Source organism: Triturus cristatus, chromosome 12 (assembly GCF_964204655.1).
Source record: "Triturus cristatus chromosome 12, aTriCri1.1, whole genome shotgun sequence".
In the NCBI taxonomy this organism is placed as follows: Eukaryota; Metazoa; Chordata; class Amphibia; order Caudata; family Salamandridae; genus Triturus; species Triturus cristatus.
The window spans coordinates 294700092-294723824 of record NC_140595.1 but is presented as its reverse complement, the minus strand read 5'-3'; the positions used below and the strand labels follow the sequence as shown (position 1 = coordinate 294723824).

At 42.1% G+C, this 23733-nt stretch overlaps 1 protein-coding gene across 1 annotated transcript in view; it reads left to right on the top strand.

Annotated features, from left to right (window-relative positions):
- Positions 1 to 23733, top strand: part of CFAP263 (cilia and flagella associated protein 263) — a 125452-nt gene that overhangs the window by 76948 nt on the left and 24771 nt on the right. Inside the window, exons 5-7 of the mRNA XM_085639908.1 lie at positions 5943 to 6023; positions 7323 to 7478; positions 21604 to 21711. Of these exons, the coding sequence (XP_085496034.1) occupies positions 5943 to 6023; positions 7323 to 7478; positions 21604 to 21711 (345 nt within the window). The remainder of the gene's footprint in view (positions 1 to 5942; positions 6024 to 7322; positions 7479 to 21603; positions 21712 to 23733) is intronic.

Here is a 23733-nt window from a genome sequence, read left to right as displayed (position 1 = left end):
GCTCAATTATTAAAGAAAGTCTCAAAAGTGCACCCATGGTATATGTCCTTGCATTAAGTGCAGCTATACGGCTTTCGTGAATTCCAAAGAATTTAAAGAAATAGGACAAGAAATAGTACTCCTAGAAAATATTTTTGAACTGCGTTTTAGCATGAGCAAATATGCATGTGCAGATTTGCTCATGCGAAAATCTGAGTGTTTGCAAGTTCACTTTCCCTCCAACCACTTTTTTCCCAACTCTGGAAGAAGGTTTACGTCTGCCATTGTCGGTAGTATATTTCCAACATTTCTCAGTATGGGAAAAGATTAGAGAAGAGTTGTTGAAAGCCCTTAAATCATGCAAGTTAGTAGGTTTCCACAGACTCAAAAGGGCATTCTAACCCTGGAAATATTGCTTATCACTACCTTCAGCCCCAGTATGTACATCTGGGTAAATGTGGCAACATAAAGGGATTGCAAGTATTTAAACACTACTAATGAAGGAGCCCTGGTATAATCAGAGGAGCTATATAAGAGCTCCTATAAAATGAGATTGCTGCCATAATTTGTCGCCGCACAACATCGCACCAAAGGGACAAGTGGATTTTGTTACAGGACAAGTAGGTTTATGAAGCAACCTGCTCCATGGACAAGTAGATATTTCATTGAATTCCACACCCCTGTTTAGGTATTAATGGACTATTCAGGACATTCCCACGGCACCTGCCATTCCATGACAACACCATGTCTGAAACATCGAGCCCGTCCCCATTGTGCTTGTCATATCATGACTCATGTATACCCAAACACACAGTCGTTCGTCTAATGCCGTTCAATGAATAGTGGGAAAAAACTAAGATAAGATAATAATAATAATAAATAATTCCTATTTGTAAAGCCCCTGAACTTGATCTACAAAAGCATGATATGATTATCACTGGATTTACACAAACATTTCTTCACATCTTTGGCATATTGTAGATTATCAGTTGACAGAGGGCTTGGAAGTGTGGAGACATAATGGCCAGAAAAAAAGAGGAAAAGAGAAATGAGTAGAGTATAGATGAAATAATATTGATTGAAGTTGATAATCCTTTCAACAGAAGGGTTTATACATAGATGAATCTCAGTACACGGAGACATCAACAGAGTGGGTGGTGACAGAAAGGAAATGCACGTCAACTCATGTGGTAGTATACTGATTTAAAAACATGTTGTGATCTCACTTTCATTGCACCTTAAACCAATAGTAAGTTTGTGAAATATGTTTACATTAGCTTGCAATTTTCATTGTATGGATTGCATTATCTGGAACAGGGGCAGGAAACTGCATAGCAAGAGGACAGTGTTTTCTGATTGTACTACTGAATATCGACACAAAAATCTCATGGCATACTAATATCTAGTGCTGTGACAACAAATGATGGAGGGAATTCTGAATAAATCAAACATTCACCCCCAGTCAAGAGATCTGGGTTAAATCCATTGTTCTTTTACTCACTATGCCACCCCAGTTTGTACCCAGCCATATGCAAATCAGTCTTGACCCTGCTCCTCATGGAAACAGTCCAGCCCGAACTGCCAAGCTGGGTCTTCTCTGGACCCGAAACAAGCATCCACTGACCAGTTTTGGGTTAGTACCCCATATCAGCCAGGCTAGCTTGAATCCAGTGGCACAGCAAGCAAGGGACCCATGTCAGTACATACAAATCCCACTTAGGGTGAAAAGTGCTGCAGCAACAAATTATGGATGGAATGCTGAATAAATCAAACATTTACCCCCAGTCAAGAGATGTGGGTTTAATCCTTCGTTCTTTTGCTCACCACGCCACCCCAGTATTATATAGGAACACAATATCAAAAGGTAAATGCAAGGTAAATGGATTTTCTATTCCTAACTCCACATCTACATACCTTGAAGATATATGTATTCCATAGGTACATACATGTGGAGTTAGGTATAGAAAATCTAGACATACTTACCTATTGATGTTTTGTTTTCAATAATCTGTCCATTGATAGTGTTGATTCGATGTTCAGGGGGCACACCTGTTATCTTACAGTCATTGTAACACAAGTATAAGACTGATAGTATAATAAATGACTTTTTTCCTCTTTGGCCTACTGTTCAATATAGCTACAATGGCCACACACCCCTCTTCTTTTCTAGGAAGTGCTAATGAATACACTAGTACCTGGCCACCTCTATTTTTGGGATCTTAAAAGCATGGCCAAGTTGCTCCTCAAGCCAACTTTGCCCAAAGTTGTTAAGAGGAGTAATCCAGAACTTCAACTAATATTTTATGAAATATGGGACTAGAAATTTGATAGCAGAGTTTTGATAATATTTAATGTAAGGCATTGTGCCCTTCTAAGCACATCTGCATCTTGATCTGGAGCTGCTTTATCTGCTTCCCATCTCAAAAGCCTACCATGAGTAGTGCCGACTTAGACCAATTTATTTTGTACCAAGTGCACCCTGAATTCCTGAAACATGCTCCATCCTGGGCTGCAACTCTGCTGGGTTTGCCAAGAATTGGAAAAAGACATCTACGTTTACAATATTTTATCTCCTATTTCCAAATCCCATTGAAGGCCCTCAACCCCGAGTCTGCCCTTACCAAAAATACCAGATGCTAGATTGGCAACGTGAAGAGCAGCCACATAGTAAAACTCCTGTCTGGTTCCCTTCCCCATTTGCAAGGTCTGTGACACCACCCCGTTAAATCTCACTGCTGCCGTTGGATCTATGCATAGTAGTTGAACATTTGCCTGTTTTCCAAATCGATGCCATATCGTTTCATCACCATGAGTAACCATCCCCACCCAACAGAGTCAAATGTCTTCTCAACTCATAGAGAAGTTATTGCTAGAGGACCCTTAATGCCAAATAGTTTGTCTTTCCAGTTCTGCATCATGGGCATATTGAGTCGCGTAGAACATCTAGACATGAAGCCCCACTAGTTTTCACTATAGTAAGCAATCTGTTTGCCAGTACCTTGGATAGTATTTTTGTTTCAGCATTAAAAAGTCAGATTGGATAATAAAAGGGTCATTTGTCAGTGGGTTTGCTGGCCTTGTGTATGACTACTCTAATGGAGTGCCAGAGGCTTCAATACTATCTGCAGGAGGGTCTATTCCCTTGGGATGGTGATGCTCTGCTGAAGTGGACAGCTTCATATATTTATATATTTTTTCCTGATTGGGGTGAGTTTTTCTTACCCTTTGCTATGGTACGCAGTGTATTGCTGTTAGAGAACCCTGAAGCTCCAGCACTCTCCAATGCCCCCAGGATGTTTCTCAGTATGTGGCTGATTTGGGCCTCGTTCTTGAGGCAAGCCGCCCCTCTCTTTTATGCCTTTTCCTCCCACCTAGGAAGCAGTTATAACATCTCCTAGGCCCTCTGGCCTGCAGGTCAGGTAGGGGCATCTTGCACCAGTCCACAATTCTCTGGACCTTTGTGCAAGCTTAGAGGACAGGAAAAAAGAGTGTTAACTTTCCAATTCATGTCCTTCCCTGGAGGCTAAACTGTTTCCCTCACCCCCATTGGATCTCATCCCCTCCAGGGAAGCTGTCTCCCGGAGCCCGTTCTTTCGTCCATGTGCTGCTCCGGCTGGGGCTGTAATGCCAATAGGCCCCATGAGGGTGAGAGATCTAACTCTTGATCTGCCCTTTGCTATGTGTGTTTTGATTTCAAGGCCACTCAAGATTTCCCGTCCTTAAATTTCTTCCAGGCCTGTACTTATGCTTGTTTTTTTTTTTAATCTGGGTGGGGGGGGGGCTCTTGTTCACCTCACTACCACATGGTGCGGGTATTCCAGATCCTACTGACACTGCTCCCTCGTCTAATGTGGACATATGTTCCCAGGGTCAGCATTATAAGGGTTGGAAACAGGAGGGGGTTGGAAGATAATTATCTGTGACACCCACCTACTAAGTCGAAAGCTCCCTCGACAAACAGGGCTTCTGTTTTGATTCTGCACCTGCTGTCAGTGGATCTTCTCATAGCCCCACTAGCCATTGCCTTATTTTCCCTTCTACACCTGCTGTTTCTGTGTTGTTGCATGCTGACACTTTCTGAGGGCTTCTTCAGTCTTGTCAGCTGATTGGTTGGGACTCTTGCCTTGGGTCTTTGACTTTTTTAGGCCACACTAGACCAACCACATCACTCTCCTGGCTGGAACAACTTTTCCCAGAATGGCTCTGCCAGTCCGTCCTCTTCTTTCATCTCCTCGTCACTCACCAGCACCATTGATATCTCCCAGGTTATTTCTTGGATTACATGTCTTCCTTCTCTGGGTGCCCTGCAGTTCCCTGAGGAACCACCTTAGTTAGATGCCAATCCAGTACCCCCCAGAGCTCAATCTTGGTAAGTTGTTGCTGGGTACAGTGTAAAGATTATTTCAGGCTGAGTGAGATTTCGGTTTGGAGACTCAGCAGGCACTGCACTGACCTCATCTTGCACCACCATGAAGACCCAACTAAAGTACCAAAATGAACTCCATTATACATTTTAATATCCGTGTTTTATTGTATTCTGACTTCTGTATAGCCGATGCATTGTTATAATACATTGAGGAGAACTAAACCGAGGTCATAACAGGAAGGATCCCCTCTCAAAGACCATTTACCTAAAAACATGATTCTTGGCTCTGATTTTAATTAGATCGGTCCTCTATCTCACGATAAGCAACTCACAAAAGTACTGTTCTAATCCTGGATTGCATTTTGCATTAGTGAATCTTGTGGGCATGTTCCTTCTCTTTGGTGACCTTTTATCCAGTAGCCAGTTCATTGCCTCCATTTATATGCAAACTCCTTTCCTGTCTTGTCTATATTCTTATAACCCACCCCCCAAAGTTCCTTGTTTCCCTCACATATCTTCTGTGCAAAATAAAAAAAATTAAAGGCAGAAACCGGGACCTTTCTTCACAGCATCACCTGCATAATGGCAGATTGTGACAGGAATATTTAGCCCTGCTCCACAGCCACCTCTGTTGTATGACAGATCCATAGCAGCAAATCATAACTCTTCTCCGCAACCCAACCATTCCAGTCCATGTTAATAACAGAAGATCTCGCCTTTATCCAAAGCTCAAATGTCCTGTTGCAGATTGCTCAGAGTAAAATATCATCTGTCCCTCTAGTCTCTGGCTATCCGCAACAGATATACAAAGTACTAGGCCTGATTTTTGTGATTATTTTTTTTTTTTCCAGTGTCACCATCTGCACAAAATTGGCAAATTTTAAAAATTCAGTTGGCAAAATATCCAACTAAAGTAGGTTGTGTAAGAAAAAAAATACTTAAAACATATTTTTTGTGGGAAGTTTCTACCATAGAAAAATATCTGCAGGAAACGTCTGCTTAGTACTAGCTGGTGAAGATGATAAACTTCGCAAAATTGATCACCTTCACAGAATAACAATTTCTCACACTACTACTAATATATCAACATTTTTCTGTGCTCCCTGATTTTTTATAAAGAGTGTTTTACTCTTCTTCACGGCTCCTGTAATTCCAGATCAGATAGTATTCTGTTTTACTGCTATCGCTACAGAACTATCATACCCCAAATCACGTTCTCCACAGCCCCTAATGGTCCATGAAGGACCCTTGACAAGATCTCTAGGTCATCCTTTACTGTCCTTGCTATCCTATAGGTTATGTGGAGCGTGTGGCCTTACTGGACCAGCCCTTCTAGTGTTGTAAAAAATATACCTTTTCGTGCTGGCGTAAAATGGATTTATGAAGCAATGTAAACATTTACTCTGTCAAACCTCAAGGCTCTTAGTGGCACCTTGAACGCAACAAGCTGGGAGCCTGTGAGGAAAAGCTGAACGTCTTAAACAACTTTTTCCCCCGCATTTCACAGGAACACTGGTTTTGTTTCATTGACAGTTGTTGTGCTATTATACGATGCAATGAACTTATGGGATTTTAAAAAATGTCTTTAATTGTACAGGACATGCTGACCGATAAACTGCGCTTGAAAATTGTATCCCTTAAGGTGCAAAAGAAAAAATTACAGATGCAGCTGAGACAGGTGAGTGCTGCAGTTGGAGGCTGACACAAAGAAGCAACAGTTGATTGGCTTTCTCCAGTAGCAGGCATGTGTGGGCATTGGGCAGAACACTGGTCCAGTGTATGTTGGGTGAAGAATGGAGCGGCTGATGATGGGCACAGACCTGAGTCAGTGAGTGATGGGCAGCTAGCAGCGATCAAAAGTGTGTAATGAGTGCACATGGCAGGGGTAGTTTGTCAATGTGGACCGCAAGCAGGCAAAGGATCTAACGCTTGAATAGAAGATTCAGCTGCTGTGAGTCTGATAACCGTGTGGCGTGGGCAAATCGTATTAAGCACACCAGTATTTTGATGGCATTGGTACAAGACAGGTGTGTGCCTCAGAAAGCAAGAGCGGTTGGTAAAGCATTGAACCTGTTAGCATGTGATTATGGGAAAAGGAGCAGAAGCGGGTTGTTGCGGAGCACAAGGCACACATAGGTAAGTGTGTGCATGTGGCAATCTGGTACTGGGTACAGAGGCAGGTAGGTTATTGACAATACAGCAGACTGGCGATGGGAGTAAGTCACAGATAGTGAATGATGAGAAATAACAGGTGAGATGGCAACAGTACAGAGATAAAACAGTAATTTGTTATAGTTCTGTTGATAAATACATATTGGAGGTAAGCGGGAGGCGAGGTATGGCACGCACGTTAATGATGGGCAGTGGACAAAGATAGGTGAATAATTTGCTGGAGCAAGTTGATAACGGTCACAGAGTAGAAGAAGGTGAGTGGTGCAATATATTAAGTTGACAGTGGCTAGTGGTGGCTGAGTACAGCAGGGTGGTTTTAGCACTTGACTGAGGCTAGTGAGTACGTGAAAGTGTATAGTAGGGTTTTAAGAGTCCAAGAGCAGAGTTAACAGAGCAATGAAGCATAGCAGATATTGGTGATGCGTGCATGGTGTAGATTCGCGACACGTTATGAGTGACACATTACTGCAGTTTGATGATGCAGAGAGCAAGATTAAGGGAGCTATGGACACAGATTATGGACTAGCGAGCAGCAGGTTAGTGAGTGAACAGGAACAGAAAACTGCAAGGTAGACAGAGAAATTTGAATTAAAAACTGGCTATAAAGTAGGGGCACAACTGTGGGGTAATTTACTGAGTTGGCAGTGGCCTAGGCCATGAGTGATCCCAGGGAACCTTTTTATCAGGTTGCACTATTTATTTTCTATCGCAAAAGAAAGTGCTAAAATTGATCATGCAGTGTTCAGGATTTTAATTCCATGCCATTAAAGGTGGATATTCCCTTGCTCCATGTGTTGTTTTTCAGAAAGATGAAATTGGCGAGGTGCTGCATGAGGTGGATTTCCAGCAGCTGAAGATTGAGAACAGCCAATTCCTGGAGCGAATTGATGAGAGGAACCAGGATCTCTTGCATCTGAAACTGACAGCAGGAAACACTCTTCAGATCCTCACCTCATACAAGGTACAAGGGCAAGGCTGGTATCACCTAGTATATGCCAATGTTTGAGGACATACTTGCCTCTAAAAGGACATTTTGAAGTGGGAGAACACATTTCTACCAAAGATTTTTAGGCAAATCGTGTTTATTATCATTGCCACTTGCAGCTTGGTCTTTGCTTTTTAGGTTTTGTAACAGCAAACCCTTACAAGGTGTTGCATTTCGTGAGAAATGTTTGCATGGAATAAAGTAGAACAGAAAAATGTATTCGGGGCAAGCAAAAGGCCTTCTTCAAAAGAATTGGCGACCTTTGTAACTCAGTCTGTTTTTGTTAAGAATTCCTTTCTAAACATTTTCGTATTTTCACCATCACTGATGACTCCTAGGCCCTAAATACCCCTAATGTTTGATTGTTTTCTTCAAGTCTCTTTCACACCGATTATTATCGTCATCTCAAACGGCGTGTTGGAATGATGGGATTAAGGGAATTTCTTCTATTTTTCTGATACCTTTATATTTTATTCTCCATGGGAGCATACCAGTGCCTCCATCTTCATGATTTATGCTAATTTGCTAGAGGTTGTCGGAGATTCCTTTTCCTCCAACAGACTAAATAGTTTGTGTGACATTTCATTTTCCTCCACGCCACCTGCTTCCAAGGTACAGTCCTGGGAAATAAAAACATCTAAACCCACTTTTCATTTGTTTAGCTAAATGAATAGTCATACTGCTTGATGCCACAGCCCACACTGTAAAATGTTGTTTGTTTTCCCTATAACTGGTCAGGACTATCCCCTTTTCAGTCTACTGTCTGACCCTATAGTCCAATGTAGGGCTGTGCCACACTGAAGGATCCCAATGCTAATCATATTAATTCAACACTCAAAACATAAGGCCTTAAATTACAGCATATCCATATATATCCAGCAGTTGACTAACACTCCATTGTACAGTGTTAAAGTGCTTATATGTGCTAATTCACTGTTGCGTGTTGTAATGTCCATAAAGTCTTCTTCCATTTGCTTGAGTTGTCAGTAGCTTGGTGTGTAATTATGTGCAAAGCAAGAAGCAAAGGTAGCGTTGACATTTCAGTATTGACCTAATGAATAAGCGAGACCATCCTCACGACAATAGTGGCAACATGGCCACCAAATTCTAAATGAGGAAAAGGGCCAATGTGCACAATGCAAAAAATGATAAAGTAGCAAAGAATGAGTTATAAATGCCGTTTAAAAAATGAGCTTGAACCCTTAAAGTCAGTCAGTCAAAATACTTTATTCGGTCATTGCGAATATTGGAGTGAAATGAACAATGCCACAGACCTAGGCGCGAGGCAGCAGCCATGTTTGGAGTGAAACAAACCTCGACAGGACGTGCCTACGAGGATAAACAAAGGGAACTGTGATAATTACGAACTTCCCAAGCTCTCAAGGGGTTACTGGTTTGCCCTTCTTACACTCGCTTCTCTTCTCAGCAGTAGTAAAGATCTCTCCTGAGCTCCTAATTCAACCCACTAGCAGTCATAGGCAAAGGTGTCAGAGCATCTCTGCTTTCAGACAATGCCCATTTCCTTGATGTGCCCGTGCTCTCACCTTGGCTGTCCTCCTTTCCTGCAGGAAGAAGTTGCAGGTAGGCTCACTAGCACCATTCGTGTGTAGGGTTGGATCTCGGTTGACCTTAAGCATCTTAGCTTCTTGTGTGCCATCAGAGACCTTCGTGCCTTCTCAGTTTCCTGATGGGGAGTTCCTTAGTTCTACTTTGGCATGGATTCATAATTTTTCTCTGGAGTCCTTGCAGTATTCCGCCACTGGACCACAGACAAAGTGCAACACAAGGGGTTCTGAATGATACTGAAGAACAGGTGTGCATGCCAGAATTTCTGTGGCTCTGCAGTCGCCTCCAGCTTAGCACATTTTTTGGCTTAAAATGATTCTATAATCCTGACTTGACTATGGCCTTTCTCTTGCTTTTGTTTACTTTCAGACGAAAGTGTCCGTGATAAAAGCTTTTGTTTTTCTTTTTATGGAGAGATGGCCCACTGAAATGTTTTATGAGAGATTTTATAATTTGATTATTTCATTTGGGCACAAGAAATGTGTTTGCTCTCTCCCTTCCAGTGATAGGTGAACTTTATAGAGAAAACAACTTTTCTGTCCTTGGAAAACCCATAACTGAAGCTGGCTTTCTATGTCTGCACTCAGAGGTGTGCACAGACTATATCCAAGGAATGCCATCAGTCATTTTATTGGAGAAGGCTGTGAAGGTTCTTCTAAAGGCATAGCTGTTCCAAAATGGACTACATCCTGTCGGATTTAGACTTACATAATGGAGTGACATGAGACAACCAGCCAAATTCAATCAGAGGCAGACCAGTCACTGATATTTCATAGTGAGAGGTGGGATGACCTTTGAAGCCAATTTGCAAGGTAGACGCCTGGTCTTCATTTGACACATTTGCAAAACGTCTTTGCCTTGAATCTGATGCAAAAGCAGTTTTTGTGGAGAGCTGGTGTTCAGTTGATCCGAGGCCCTTCCATCCAAATTGTTGGGGAATGATTCAGAGTAAAGAAAGGGCAGAGGAAAGTGTATCCATTAGAAGAGAAAAGTAACTTTGATAATGTTTGCTTAGATGGATACGTTCATCAAGCTGTTGAATATTCATCACTCACCTACTTCTCATCTTAGACCATTACAGAGCCTTCTATGGTGGGAATTATCAGGCAACGGAAAGAGTAGGGTGTGTAGGTGCCATTTATTTACATCACTCACCTACTTCTTCTCATCTTAGACCATTACAGACCTTCTATGGTGGGAATTATCAGGCAACTGAAAGAGTAGGGTGTGTAGGTGCCATTTATTCACATCACTCACCTACTTCTCATCTTAGACCATTACAGACCTTCTATGGTGGGAATTATCAGGCAACGGAAAGAGTAGGGTGTGTAGGTGCCATTTGTTTACTAAAATGTCACCAATACCAGCCAGTATCATGTAATGACCAGTGACATAAATATTACTTTTCCAGCCCCTGATAGCATATAAAAAAGATTCTTAGATCCCAACTCAAAATTGCTGAGCTATTTTTAAATAAGGAATCTGCAGAGGTAGCAAAATATTCAGTAGAGGCAGTGTTAACAAGAATATCTTTAATTTTCTTCTGTGGTTTTGAACATGGAGGAGATATACGCAAACTGTTGAAATAGTGCTATGGGCAAAAGTTTGTTAATTTTTATTACCCAACATTCAACATAGGAGTTTGCTATTCGGTGTAGCCATTTGCCATCCATTGCAGCTGTTTACTGGCACATCAAAGCCAGATTGAACATACGAACGGTATTAAAATCACATATTCCCACCTACTATCACTCTTTGTGAAGAACAGCTATAGAGTTGAACCACAAATGCATTCTTAATCTTTCTCCCTGTGTTTTTGTAGAAAGCTCACTCTCTTTAACTAGTTCACCACAATGGGGTACCCTGTGCAGAGAGGTCGAAGAGACGCTTATTGGTTTACAAAGGCAAATGTAGATAATACAAATGCTCTATTTTGTGGTAGTGTGGGCGAGCAGTTAGGGTTATCAGAGGGTAGTGGAAAGCATTTGTTGTACACACCAAGGCAATACATGATACACACACTCAAGGAATGAAGGCAAGACCAAATTATAAAAATAGTACTTCTTTTTATATAAATATTTAGACCAAGAACTTCAGGTACAAGGTAAATACTTTTCGTAATACGGGAAAAATCAAAGTAAAGGCAATATCTACAGTTTAAAAAAAACATTTTCTTTATTTGCATTTCAACAAACAAGAAGACAGCTATGATTATGTACAAATCACAGGCACTATCTACAATTGTGCGCAATTACGCACAATACATTTCCTATGGAAGAAAAAAGGCAATTCTAAAAAGCAAAGCTGTACAGTTATTGTTGTGGTTACCCTTTTGGAAATTGGAAGGTTTGGGGCCAAGGTCCAAAGTGCCAAGGCCAAGTTCTCAGGAGCTTCCCGGATTTCAGCAAGAGCAAGTAACAAAGGGACTTGGTAGCTGGCACGCTATGAAGGAAGGAGATTTGAAGATGCCCCAGTCAGGTCAGGTAGTGAAGATGGGCAGCTGGGCAAAGGCGCGCAAAGATAAACCTCGCGGTCAGGGGCTGGCACCGTGGAGCAATGATTCTGGAGCTGCTGGACCACTGTGAGGTGGGTCTCCAGAGTCCTGATGTCCCTTGTCGGGTGCTGGATCTCTGTAAAGTTGGAGTCGCTCTGGAATCGGCTTTGTGGGTTTTGCAGCAGGGGTCCGGTACCCCGGGTATTTGTGCCTTTCAGCTCCGGTGGGTCCTAGGGCCTCAAGACTTGGTGTAGAGGCCGAGCTGACCCTCCAAACAGGTGTAACTTTTGCTGGTACTCAAAGACATCAGTCAGGCTGGGGATCTGGATGACGCTGGACCGGACTTCACTGTTTTTGGTGCCTGCGGCTGCAGGGACATATTACCTCTATCTCAAGGGAATTTTTTGGCAATTAGCGAAGTGCCGATGACCCTCCAGGGTTTATGGAGGGCACACAGTGGCGAGGCGAGCTGGAGGATGGCGATTGTCAATTTCTATGGCGACAGGCAGGAGTTTGTGTCCTAAGTCCACCACGAGGTCTGCAGTTCCCGATCCAATAGCGTTTCTTAGTGCGTCTTCTTCCTGTGTCAGTGGAATCTAGTTTCAGGGTCTTTGGATACCACCTAAATACTAAATTTAAGAGCGTTTACAAGAGAGTGACTGGTAGTGAGCAATGGGCCCCTTACCTAGGGTATCTATGTCCTCTATTATGCCCACCTCCTGTGGGAGAGGGACATAGCCCTAGCCCTGATTGGAGAAGTCCAACCATCTTCAACATGGTGAGCACCGAAAAATGTACTTCACCTTGCCTCCGGCACCTGAGGGGTGGAGTTGGCTGGGGGGGTACACCTCCTACTCTTTCTTAGTTTTCCTGCCTGTCTTCCTGCCACAAGGGGTGAGGACAGGAGGGGGGCCTGCTCCTTCTACCAGGAGCGGCTGGGGATGCATTTCAAAGGCCGCAAGGCCTTTGAAGATTGCTGCCTCAGATGTCTCTTCCTGACCGGGGAAGGTGTGAAAACCTCCACCCAGGACAGGCATTGTTCTCTACCTCAGAGCACGCTGGCGCTCACTCCATTCACCCCATTAGGTCAGAACTCTGTCTGAGGGTGACAGGTTGGCTTAGACCAGTCGGTGACCACACTAAGGGTTGATAGGTTTCAGGAGACCCCTCTAAGGGGTCCTGTGTGTGCAATTATTAATACATCTGGCACTGGAATCAGTGCAGGTTTATTAAGACAAGATGTTTGGTACCAAAACATCCCATATTTCAGTGAAGCCATCATGGAGCTGTCGAACTCATAATGATGAGTGTCCAGCCCATGTACTTACTATGGCTTTGCCCAGTATATTTAATTTGGGAGTGAGAATATGCTCTCTTAATACCCGTTTTCAAGTTAAATTTAGCTAATGCTATGTTATTTGGTGCAGCCATTTTACACAATGCTTCATTTTTAAAAACGGAGATAAGTTCAGGAGCCCATGTTTTTAGCAGGAGCCTTCCCCCGGCTCTGCCAAATAAAATAGCTGACTAATAAGGCTGTTTAGTTTTGATTTCAACGCATGCCTCTGTCTTCTACCACCTAAATTTCCCTATCTTTCTCCAGTAGGTTGAGTTCTATCCTTTCTTTCTCCATTCATCATTGTTTTCCTGTCTTTCTCTTTATTATGGTTTAAAATATGAGGATGAAAAATAAGTCGCTGTCCCCAAAGATGAGTGCCGGCGCCCACCATCTGTAAACCATAGGTGCACGCTACACTAACTGCAGCTCCACTTCTCGCTCATCAAAATAGCAATTTCTGAGAGTCACTAAGAAAATATTGAATTGCAAATGAAACAAAACATTCCTCAGTTTCTTTAGTACTTCTTTGTTAAATAAATAAAATCAACAGGAATTGGCAAAGTTAGTAGGTCTGGCCTTGGAAATATAGCGTGATGGTTATTTTATTCTTTAGTGCACGTAAATGGAACAAAAAGATAATACACCATCACCTAAAGCTTGCAATAAGCATTTTACATTTAAAAAACCTTCACTGATCTGGCTGTTTCACTAGTTATGTTTTTTAACTTAAAAAATGTCAGTTCTGCCATGCATTTTATTATTATTATTTGTGACGGAAACAAGATTAATTCACAACCAAACAAGAATATTGAAAGTACCTACAAAATTACAATGTCCCTTAAAACACTTTGTAACAGCAACTATAAAATAAAAGAAGATTGAAGTGAATCACCTGAAGTGCTTGAAAAGTAAATAACCAGTATTTACAGTTATTATAAAAAAATAAATAATGTACAAGCACAATTTGAAACAACTTTTTCACAGAAGAGAAAGGCACTATTTTTAGGCGAATTTGAACAATGTGCACAGGTTTTGTGCAGTCACTCAGAGTGAAGGGAGCCAGTGAACACACTTCTAGCTCCAAGGAGTACAAACAGGCTCAAACTCCTTACAAGTTTGTAGAACGTATCAAGTCCACTGGTGCTCCCAGAGGAAACTTCAAGCTCTGTTGTTGCATGGAAGTGTTAATGCAAACACTTGTCCGTTTTCTATATTCTAGGATTGGATTTATGGTGCTCTTTGATGACCTTATTATGAGCCTTCCCTAACCCTAACTTTACGTTGTTAATACAGATATTTTGTATTTAATTGCTCAAGTGCTCCTGTTGCATGCAATTACTAATCTTAATACAGGTGGTTTTATTTCATTATGGGTTTTAACTTCTGTTTTGACCTGTATTATGATCACATAGTGAGACTCGCTGAGCTTGTATCATTAAGAAGAGCGGATAATTTGTTTTTGATCTGTGACCCCAAGACTTTAACCTCTTCTGTGCCCATGACGAGATCGTGCTCCATGACGAGACTATCTCGTCATGAACCCCACCCACTAATTAAACGCCCGGCACAGGAGGGGGAAAGGGCGTGGCACAGAAGGGGTTAAGTAGTTTGTTGGGTTTATTTACCTGTAATATGTAGTGACAGGTGGAGACGGTAGCTAGTTACATTCGGGACTCATTCAAACAGTACAGCCTCATTGATAATCTATAAAAGAACAAGGAGAACTGCGTTGCTTTATTTGCCCCTTTTTAGGTCTTGCCTGAGCCAGCGAGCATGCGCTGCTCTGCGAGGCTTCTAGTAATCACTTTCAACTCGGACCACACGCTCGTGCTTTTTTTTGTTGCTCACACGCTATTGGCCTTTGCGTGCGTCTTTCTAAGAAAGACAGAACGCAATTGGCCAAAGGCGAGTGCATGTCCTGCCTTCTCTCTCCCCTGGCCTAGGGAGCTCGGGAGCGAGCAGCGGCCACGCACTGTGCCTGCTGCATTCCTGGTGCCATCTGTTTCCAATTATGACCACACTGTTGCGCTTTGTTGTGGCTGCAATCTGCACTTGTTGTGATATTCATTATACGAAGAAACAAGGTTGGCCATTTGAACTTGAGCACTTGAGGAAAAGCTGTGAATAGGTTAGTCTGCGCCCTGGTGCTACGTATACACTACCCGAAGCCACGCATTCCTCCAGGGGCATCCATTGCTAATCCCTTTCAAGTGTATTCCGAACACCTCGTGGCTGTAAGGGGCATGCCCCCATTGTCATTCACCATTCCCCTACACTTCCCCAGTGTGTTACCAAACAAAGGCCCGGGCCCTCCCCTTTCACAGAACTGTGTGCCTACGGCCAAAAATGCGCCGCACCGAGGTCTCATTGTAAGTGTGGTGCACGCAGACACACGTTTGCTACCAGTGCCGTAAAGACCCACGTCACACGCCGTAGTAAGAGCAAGGAAACCCCGGGTCTCTGACTGCAGTCTGGGCAGCGAAATGCAGGAACAATCAGGGATATAAGCCCACTACGCCTCGGTGACACTGCTCCAGCTGCACTACTGGTCGCCACGCCCCTGCTTATGACCGCAGGAATAGATTACTTTAAAGAGGCGTCCTAAAGGGACCTTGTCAATGGATATTGACATTTTGAAATCCCCCTGGAAGGGCAGGGCATATGCAGATTGACTGAGAGCTCTCTAGTTAAGTCAAACGAATAGGCATAACAGGATTTGATAACATAAATACAATTTAAGTGTTTTATCTCACGACGAATGACATTTGAGGACGCTGTTTTCTGAACAGGTATTTCAGGCAAACAGTACTGTGGATACGAAGCCGCGCCAAGAGGCGCTTTAGTCTGTGCACTGATGGTAAGTATAGCCTCATGCTGTTTCTCACGGACTCTCTCTCATTTTGTTTTCCTCGTTCCCGTCTTTCTAATCAATTCTATCTTCATCTCTACATCTTCCTTTCTGTCCCCTCTCACTGTCTCTTCCTCCTCGCTCTCTCCAGCTGCCTGTGCCTCCGTCTTGTCTCTCGCCTTCTGTTCTCTCTCTATTTCTCTTCACCCTCTCTCTCTCTTTTTCGCCTCTCTCTCACTCCCTCTCTCTAGTGAGAAGAGACACCTGGTCATTCACTGGTTCATTATCGTCCATTAATGGCTTCGGAGCCAGGTTTTTTGTGACATAACAATGCCAAAGATCACCAGAATATGGCAATGCCTTTATTGGACCATAAGACATGCGTTACTCGTGTTTTTTTATATTTCATGGATTATTTGGAACGGCATGAAACATCTTTTTTTTCTGCAAAAGAAGAAATATTTTTTGATATAGCAAATTGAATACTGCAATGAACTGTTTGTATCATTACCCAAAAAAACCTATGGCGTTTTAATGAATTGCTTTTTTTTTTTAAAGAGAGTTGCATGCAGGAGTGAGGGCTTTTACTCTTTCTATGGTAAGCTAACAAGACTCGTTGATTGTTCTGTTTTCATTGTTCAACGACTTTGTCAAATGACTGAGAAGCATATCACACTGAGTACCTTATAGGCAGGGCCACTAGAATTATCCTGCAGGAGAGGGCCAAATTATGCAGCAGGGTTGAGTAAATTATGTGGCAAGAAAAGGCAAATTATGCGGCATAATGCAGCACATTCTGTGATAGTATTCATTTATTATTTTGCCATTTGCCATGGAAAAAAAACTAGAACACATTCTTTGTGTTCTGTTTTTATTAGGGTAGTTCAGTTGTATATAATGTTTTATTGGTTATATATAAGGTAATAGCTCTGTCTAAACACTTATAAGGACCCAAAGGCGAGACCTGTTGGCTATGCTAATGCTTGTTCAAGATGGCACCTACGTGTCACATACAACAGCATGTTATGTGGTGCATTTTATTGTGTCTGGTTTTCCTCAAATAATTTATCAAGTGTTGGCTCTGAGATGACAGTGAGTCTACTAAGCTTAATTTGATGTATAGAACTTGGCATACACAATAGCGTGCTATCCAGTTTTGTGTTTGTCTCTCCTGATATAGTGCATCATGTATTGTTTTAAAAAATGACGGTGGTAATTTTGTTAAATATGAGGTGAATTCATGTCCATGTTGATGTCCTTATGTCTTTTGCCATGGAAGGCTGTTTACGGGATTTTGATCCTAGAGATATAATTAAATTACATCCTTATGATAAATATGCTACACCGAAGATAGCAGTCTATGGCTTAGGAGTGAGTGGTAGAGTGACCCAGGGTTAGTCCATTTCCCACTCTTTCACATATAATTTGCATCCAAGATGGCGATTGTACAGAACGCCACACACACGTGTGGACGCCACATACACGTGTCTACCGGGAACTAATTTGAATTGGAACTACTTTGATGTATGTTTATATAAAATGCAAGGAAGAGAGATTTTGTTTCAGAATAAAGACTGTGATTTGATCATTGCCCCCTTTTTGAATTGACCAATGGCTGAAGCGTGACTACAGTACACCTCGAATTGTGAGCACTATATACTTGGGTGTTTTGAAGAGGATGGTGAGTTATGGGTAACTCGTATGAATTTACATTGGATTTTATCACATATTTATTTCTGCACTTGGGTGTTGACCCCAGTACACTTTGTTTATTTTGTAGGTTTTTATGAAAAGCAATGATTTTGGTACTGCTTTTAAATTTGAAAGGTGAGCCTTTCTTAACAAATGCAAATCTCCTATATATGTATATATTTTGATATGGTTTTGACTTTTTCTGTTCTCGGGTGGAATTTGGTTCACATTGTGAATGGGTTGTGGTGTTTGGTACTTGAATATATTTTTGGTGTCACTGGGTGTTCGCTTTGACACATGAGTTTGTCCTGGTATCGATATACACAGTTACAGCCTTATGTACTAAGGTAAACTTACACATTTGATGTAAGTTTACTATTGTTTGCTATTCACTAACTGCATGTGTAATTTTTACAGGTAGTATCTTTACCACTGTGGAGAACTCCACACATTAAAAGATAGGACAGTCTCTGCAGTCGTAAAAATATATAGGTAAAACTGCATTCGTAGTTTGTGAATAGCAAAAGAAATAGTAATCTTACACCAAAAGTCTAGGTTTGCCTTTGTGAATAAGGCTGTTTGATTGTTACTAACATGGTGTATGGGACATGCATGTTGATAAGGATAGGAATTCACTATACACTAATAGCATATGGGGCATCAATTTATATCATACTCATGGAGTACAATCTTTATTGCATTTCATTATTGGTCTTCTGCAACATTGAGCTAAGCTGTGGTTATGGAGCTCTACTCTCTCTTGGAATTTTCGTATTTGCATGATAAACTAGGATTTTAGATGAATCAACTGTATTTACATAGCAGTAACTGAAGTATGTATCATGTGGTTTCTAACCCTGATGAAGTCATCAATGACAAAACACCTGTTTGCTAGAATGGATGAATAATAAAGGAACACCTTGATTGTCTTCAGAGACTTGGAAATTTCTTTGGATGACTGAAGAGGAGTGCCCGAGAGACCAGTGTTAAACTATTGTGAAGGGAGCAAGTGGCTAAAATGGGCTAACATATTGCACCATGCTATATGCTGGGCTGAAAAATATGTGAACAACAATTTAACAGCACAATGGAAGATGTTTACTGACCAATAGCCCCTCTATGTATGTATAATATAAATTATTTTTTGAAAAAAAATAGGCAAAGGCAAGATCTAAAACCGTTGCACCAATAAATTCACTGCCATTTGCTCTTTGAATAGGTTCTGTAAAAATTAAAAAGAGTATTTAGTTGTTTAAACGTGTGTATATTTTACTTTGTGCTTGAGAGAGTTGCTGTGATATATAAGGAATCTTTTGTGCTACTGAGGTCTAATTGAAGGCAGCAGCAGCTAAATGGAATCTGTATCCAGCTTCTACCAGTCTCCCTAGTCACAGTTGATTTCTTTTGGCTTTTATCCTAGAGCACACATAGTTTTTGCTACCACTGCATGTTTGGTGCATTGTCAGCTGCATTTATTCCCTTTCATATTGTACATCATTACACTATGAAATGTATTACATTTCCAAGAAATGTTATCAAAAACCCAATACCAATAAGCCTAGTTTCTGGATGTTCATAAATCACCAAGACAAGAAAATATTTCTCAAATTGATCCATCGGTCATTCAAAGCCTACTGTCCCATTGCGAACATGTACAACTGTTTCAAAAATGTTATTCTCTGTTTTTAATGGCAGAAGGCAGGGAATGGAAGTGGAGGGGCATGTGTAGAAGGATGTGAGACAAGAGAGAAAAGGCACAGAGGGAAATTGGAGTATGGAGATTGAATTAAAGATCATGAAATTAGATCATGTTAGTAGGTTTTGTGGCCATACATGCTTACCTCTGAGCAGTTTGGATTTGAGAAAACATATTCTTGGGTGAACATTTGCCTTGATCTCTGCTAGCAATGGTGACACTAGCCTATACTGACTATGACGGTGTCACTGTGTTGGCAGAAGGTGTATGTTGTGTACTGGCTGTCACCATGACATGCATGTCTACTGAGGTTTATGTGTGCAGTGAGAGACCAGGAGGTAGTGGAGCAGAAGCAGTCACAGACACGCAGCAGCTTCTCATCGCTCCCCTTCTTGTATCTGTACTTTCAGTGGGCATGAAGGACGAGGCATGCAACACACTGCAGCTAAACTAACTCTGGCTGTGGGAAGGAGCTGCTGAAAGGCTTAGGATGGTGGTGGCAATGAATTGCAATTGTCATTGCCATTACACGGCTCCTCAAGGAACTGGTGCTCGACCATATACTCACCTTGATTTCTCACCCAACCATACCCACATCGCAGGTGATCTTCCGCCAGTCTCCCACTGCCTCGTGGCCATCAGAAAAGCCCAAGGAGCTTCAGTGTGCGGTGAGAGTGGATTTAGATGGGAAAAAGATGTAGCAGTAGGCAGTAGTCAGATTAGATTAGAGTCTGAGAAGTTATGGAGAAGGGCTTAACTTGTTACAGTAGAGGACAGTATCTATCCCCGACCAGGAATCCTGCTACTCGGTTCTTCTCCCAACTTCAACCAAACCTTGCTCCCTGTGCCCTTATTGCTTGACTCGTACTCCGTAACCAAAACACTAAATTAATCAAATATGAAAAGCTTAACAAGTGTCCATCCATTTTAGGAATATGCTCTATTCGCAAAATATTCAATCAAGGTATGAGACGAAGCGATTCATATCTTTCTTTTATGTTAGGGAGATCACAGGTGATTTAACAAATATATAGATATAGATATATAGATGTATATATATAGATCTAGATATATTTATCCAAGTCCAGGACCTCCCCAAGAAAAGAGATCTGAACACACACAGCCTAGTGGAACCAGCAGCTTTAATGAACCAGCATGACGAGTTTCAGCATGACCGCATTTCTCAAATGCTTCAAACAACAAGTGTTGCAGGTGTTCACTGTTAAAAACGGCACTGGCTTCGCTTTGATAAGCGCAGACCCACAAGTGGGCGTGGCGGAATCCCCGATCCCAATACTCTGGGTTCATAGGTGCAGGCGCTCCAGGTAAGTACCTCCTCCACAGTGGGTGGTGCCAGCTGTTCCACCTCGCATACACCAATGGCCCAAGTACCATGTTGCCATGCTCACACCGCCCTCATCCTGCCGCTTTCACCCCATTTAACCCCTTCAGCGCGGCGGGAATTCCCCCGCGGTGCTGAAGGGTTCGAGCGCGGGCGCGGCCATGACGGAACGGTTCCGTCATGAGCACAGCGCAACCGATGCTCATGACGGAACCGTTCTGTCATGGGCATGGAAGGGGTTAATTTCAGACTGGAATCAGTCCCAACGAGTGTTGTTCAAGCTCCCACCATGGGCTGCGGCGGTTCGGCAGATTCCAAGAGCATTGAAACCTCCACCATGTGCCACTCAATATATATACCACACAAGACTCTTCGTAGTCGGGTCCTCCAATCCTGCAGGGCGGCCTCAGCTGATGGGGACGAAGCACCTCATTGGTAAAACACAAAAACAAAGTGCTGAAGCCAATTCATGGTGTCACCACATTATTTATTCTTCAGGTATAGAGTGGCAGCAGAATGAAAATATTTCCTTTCCTCTGACGCGTTTCGTCAGTCAAGCCTTAATCATAGAGTTGAAAATTCACAATGCCCTCACACAGATGCTTTAAATCTACTTCACCATGTGACCTTGAAGTCAAAACCTACAGGTCCCAGGATACATCTGTATAGTTCTCACTCTAACTGTGCTGTGGTGAGTAGTCATGTATTTCCATAGTAGCATTTTCTCCATCTAAGAAAGCACAGTCCATAGTTTAGTATTGGCTTCAGCACTTTGTTTTAGTTTTTTGTGTTTTACTAATAGGGTGCTTTCTGAGAGAAAGGTTCGAAAGGAGAGGCCAGTCCCTCCCCACTCCCTACTACGCACACCAGTCATCTGAGAGAGAGATCTGAAAGGAGACTGACACCCGGTACTCCTTGGAAAATTAGAGAGGAATGGTCACCCACGCAAGAGGCAAGGCCCAATCCTGCATGAAAATCCTCTTAGACTTTCAGCAGCCTTTCTGTAACACAGGTTCTTATCTACCAGTTTTCAAGTGGGAGTTTGTTAAAGTAGTTTCCAGTGTATGCAAATCACTCATCTTGTCACCCTCCTTCTTGACTCTTCAAATTATGTTGTCTTTCAGAAAAAACTTCAATGCGCGACAGATGAATCTAACATGTTGGACAGAGAGATCTCTCAAAGACATGATATGCTACGGAAAATTGAAGTAGAGACCCAACAGGTAGAAGAGGTAAGTGAAAGTAGTAAGAACAACCTAAGAGGTGCACCAAAGTATAACAAACTGTGCACGCTAACAGACAGTGGCAAAGTTTGTTTTCAAAAGTGTGAAGTAGCTTCACATAAAAGCAGGATTTTAACGAGTTGACTTGTTTATAAGAGAGTCTGTTTGGGTAGGGTAGAGAATGGTGGAGCAAGTGATGTAACCGGTTGATTACCTACCAGTTCTATTGATTAAACTGTGCCCTACTGTTCCCCATTACTGTCCTTCAGTATCCTAGGGTGAGTTAATCTCCTAAAACACAGTATCCTTTGTTTGCCCTTTAAGTGTTTATATGTATTTAGCTCCACTCCATTGACCTGGGCACCTTTATACATGGTCCTTCACCCATACTCCTCTTTAGTGTAACCAAACAGAACTAACATCAGTAGAAGGGCAAGTCTGGGTGTCCAAAAATGAGAGGCGATGCCCATCAACTGCAGCCACTGGCACAAATTAAGCATGATGTTTAGAAATGAAAGCTAGGAGGATACTCGCATATAAACCTTTGCATGTCATTTACAGCTGGTGAGACAGCGAGGGGAATTAGCTTATCCCAGCAATTATAAGCTATCTGACAGACCCACGCCTTCAGTCAAACCCCTACATTGAAGTTCTTATGTGATTTATTTCTAGCACTAGGAAACAAACACTGCCATTAGCTTAACTTTTCACAATGTGTAGAATAAGGGCATTTACTACTGGTCTGTGGATGAGTGAAAGTGCAGAGTATTGACAATACAAAAATGAGTCGGGCTTGTGTGTCTGCATGTGTAGGGTGAGGCTAGTAGCGGGTATACCAAACAAACTTTAATGTGTTGTTAGCCACATGTCCCTCAGAATTAATACTTGTCAATTGCCCTCCCTTCATTATGCTTCCCTGCCTTGTGTTCTGGCTCTTTATTTCCGTGCAGAGAACAGGCTCATAAAACTAAATGTATACCTTGAATGTTGTGGAGCTTCTTGACATATCATTTTGGTTAAATATAGATGTATTGTTTTTTTTTTTCATTGTTATTGTTCTTTTTATTGTTATTGGTATTAGTTATTGATTTCTGCATTCTACATCGACTCTGACAGAATTACACATTTTTTTAATTGGCTAATAGTACTATAGGTTGGTTGTGATCAAAATCTGGGTTCCCTGACTGCGGATTAGTCCCTGGGTTTTCCAGTTCTGTGCCTGGAAGGCTCTCTCTCCCTCACCCGTCATCAGTAAGTCTCGCTATCAGCAGCCGAACTATTCATCTGTTGTGTTGTTTAGAGGCAAGCAGCTCGAGGCTGAATCCTCTCTAGCGATTTACACTTCACTACAGTGGAGCAACGTTTAAAGAAGCACTATTCAGTCCTTAAAACTGATGAGACCATAAGAGTTAATAATTTCTTTTAAAACAGCTACCACTTCAGAAGTGGAATTAGTTTTTTTTATAAGCACAACAATAAGAAATGATACTGTTTTAGAATCCTTGGCCATACTTCAGTATTGTTGCAGCTGTACTTGTACTCAGTAGTGTACACGGATGGAGTATTATACAATGGAAAGTTCCCGAAACTTCAGTGGAATTGCTGGACTACACCGGATAAGGAATCATGGTCACTTTTCTTTGTGGCTTATTATGTGTTGGATTAAATTATTTTTGAGGATTGCTGGAACTTTTTTTTTTACACTCCAGTCCTTGGTAAATTTCTTCTGTGGGCTAACGACGGAGCCATGTGATCAATTATACGAGTATATTTATTGTTAACCATGTTTTATTGAAAGTCGTGATGATGTGGTCTGCTAAAGTCACCCTCTGTGTCTCATCATTCAAACAGCAATTTCAGAGAGAGAGAGGCCTTAACAAAAACTGCACTGTTAATCACCTTCTTCCATTTCAATGATGGGAACTTTAGGTGTTTGGTGCTTTTTGGCCTGGTTTCAGGGCTCTGGGGTTGTGCGGCCATTTCTGAGTCAGGCCTTGGGGTGTTGGGCGCGTGGCCTGCAGAGGGCCGGCA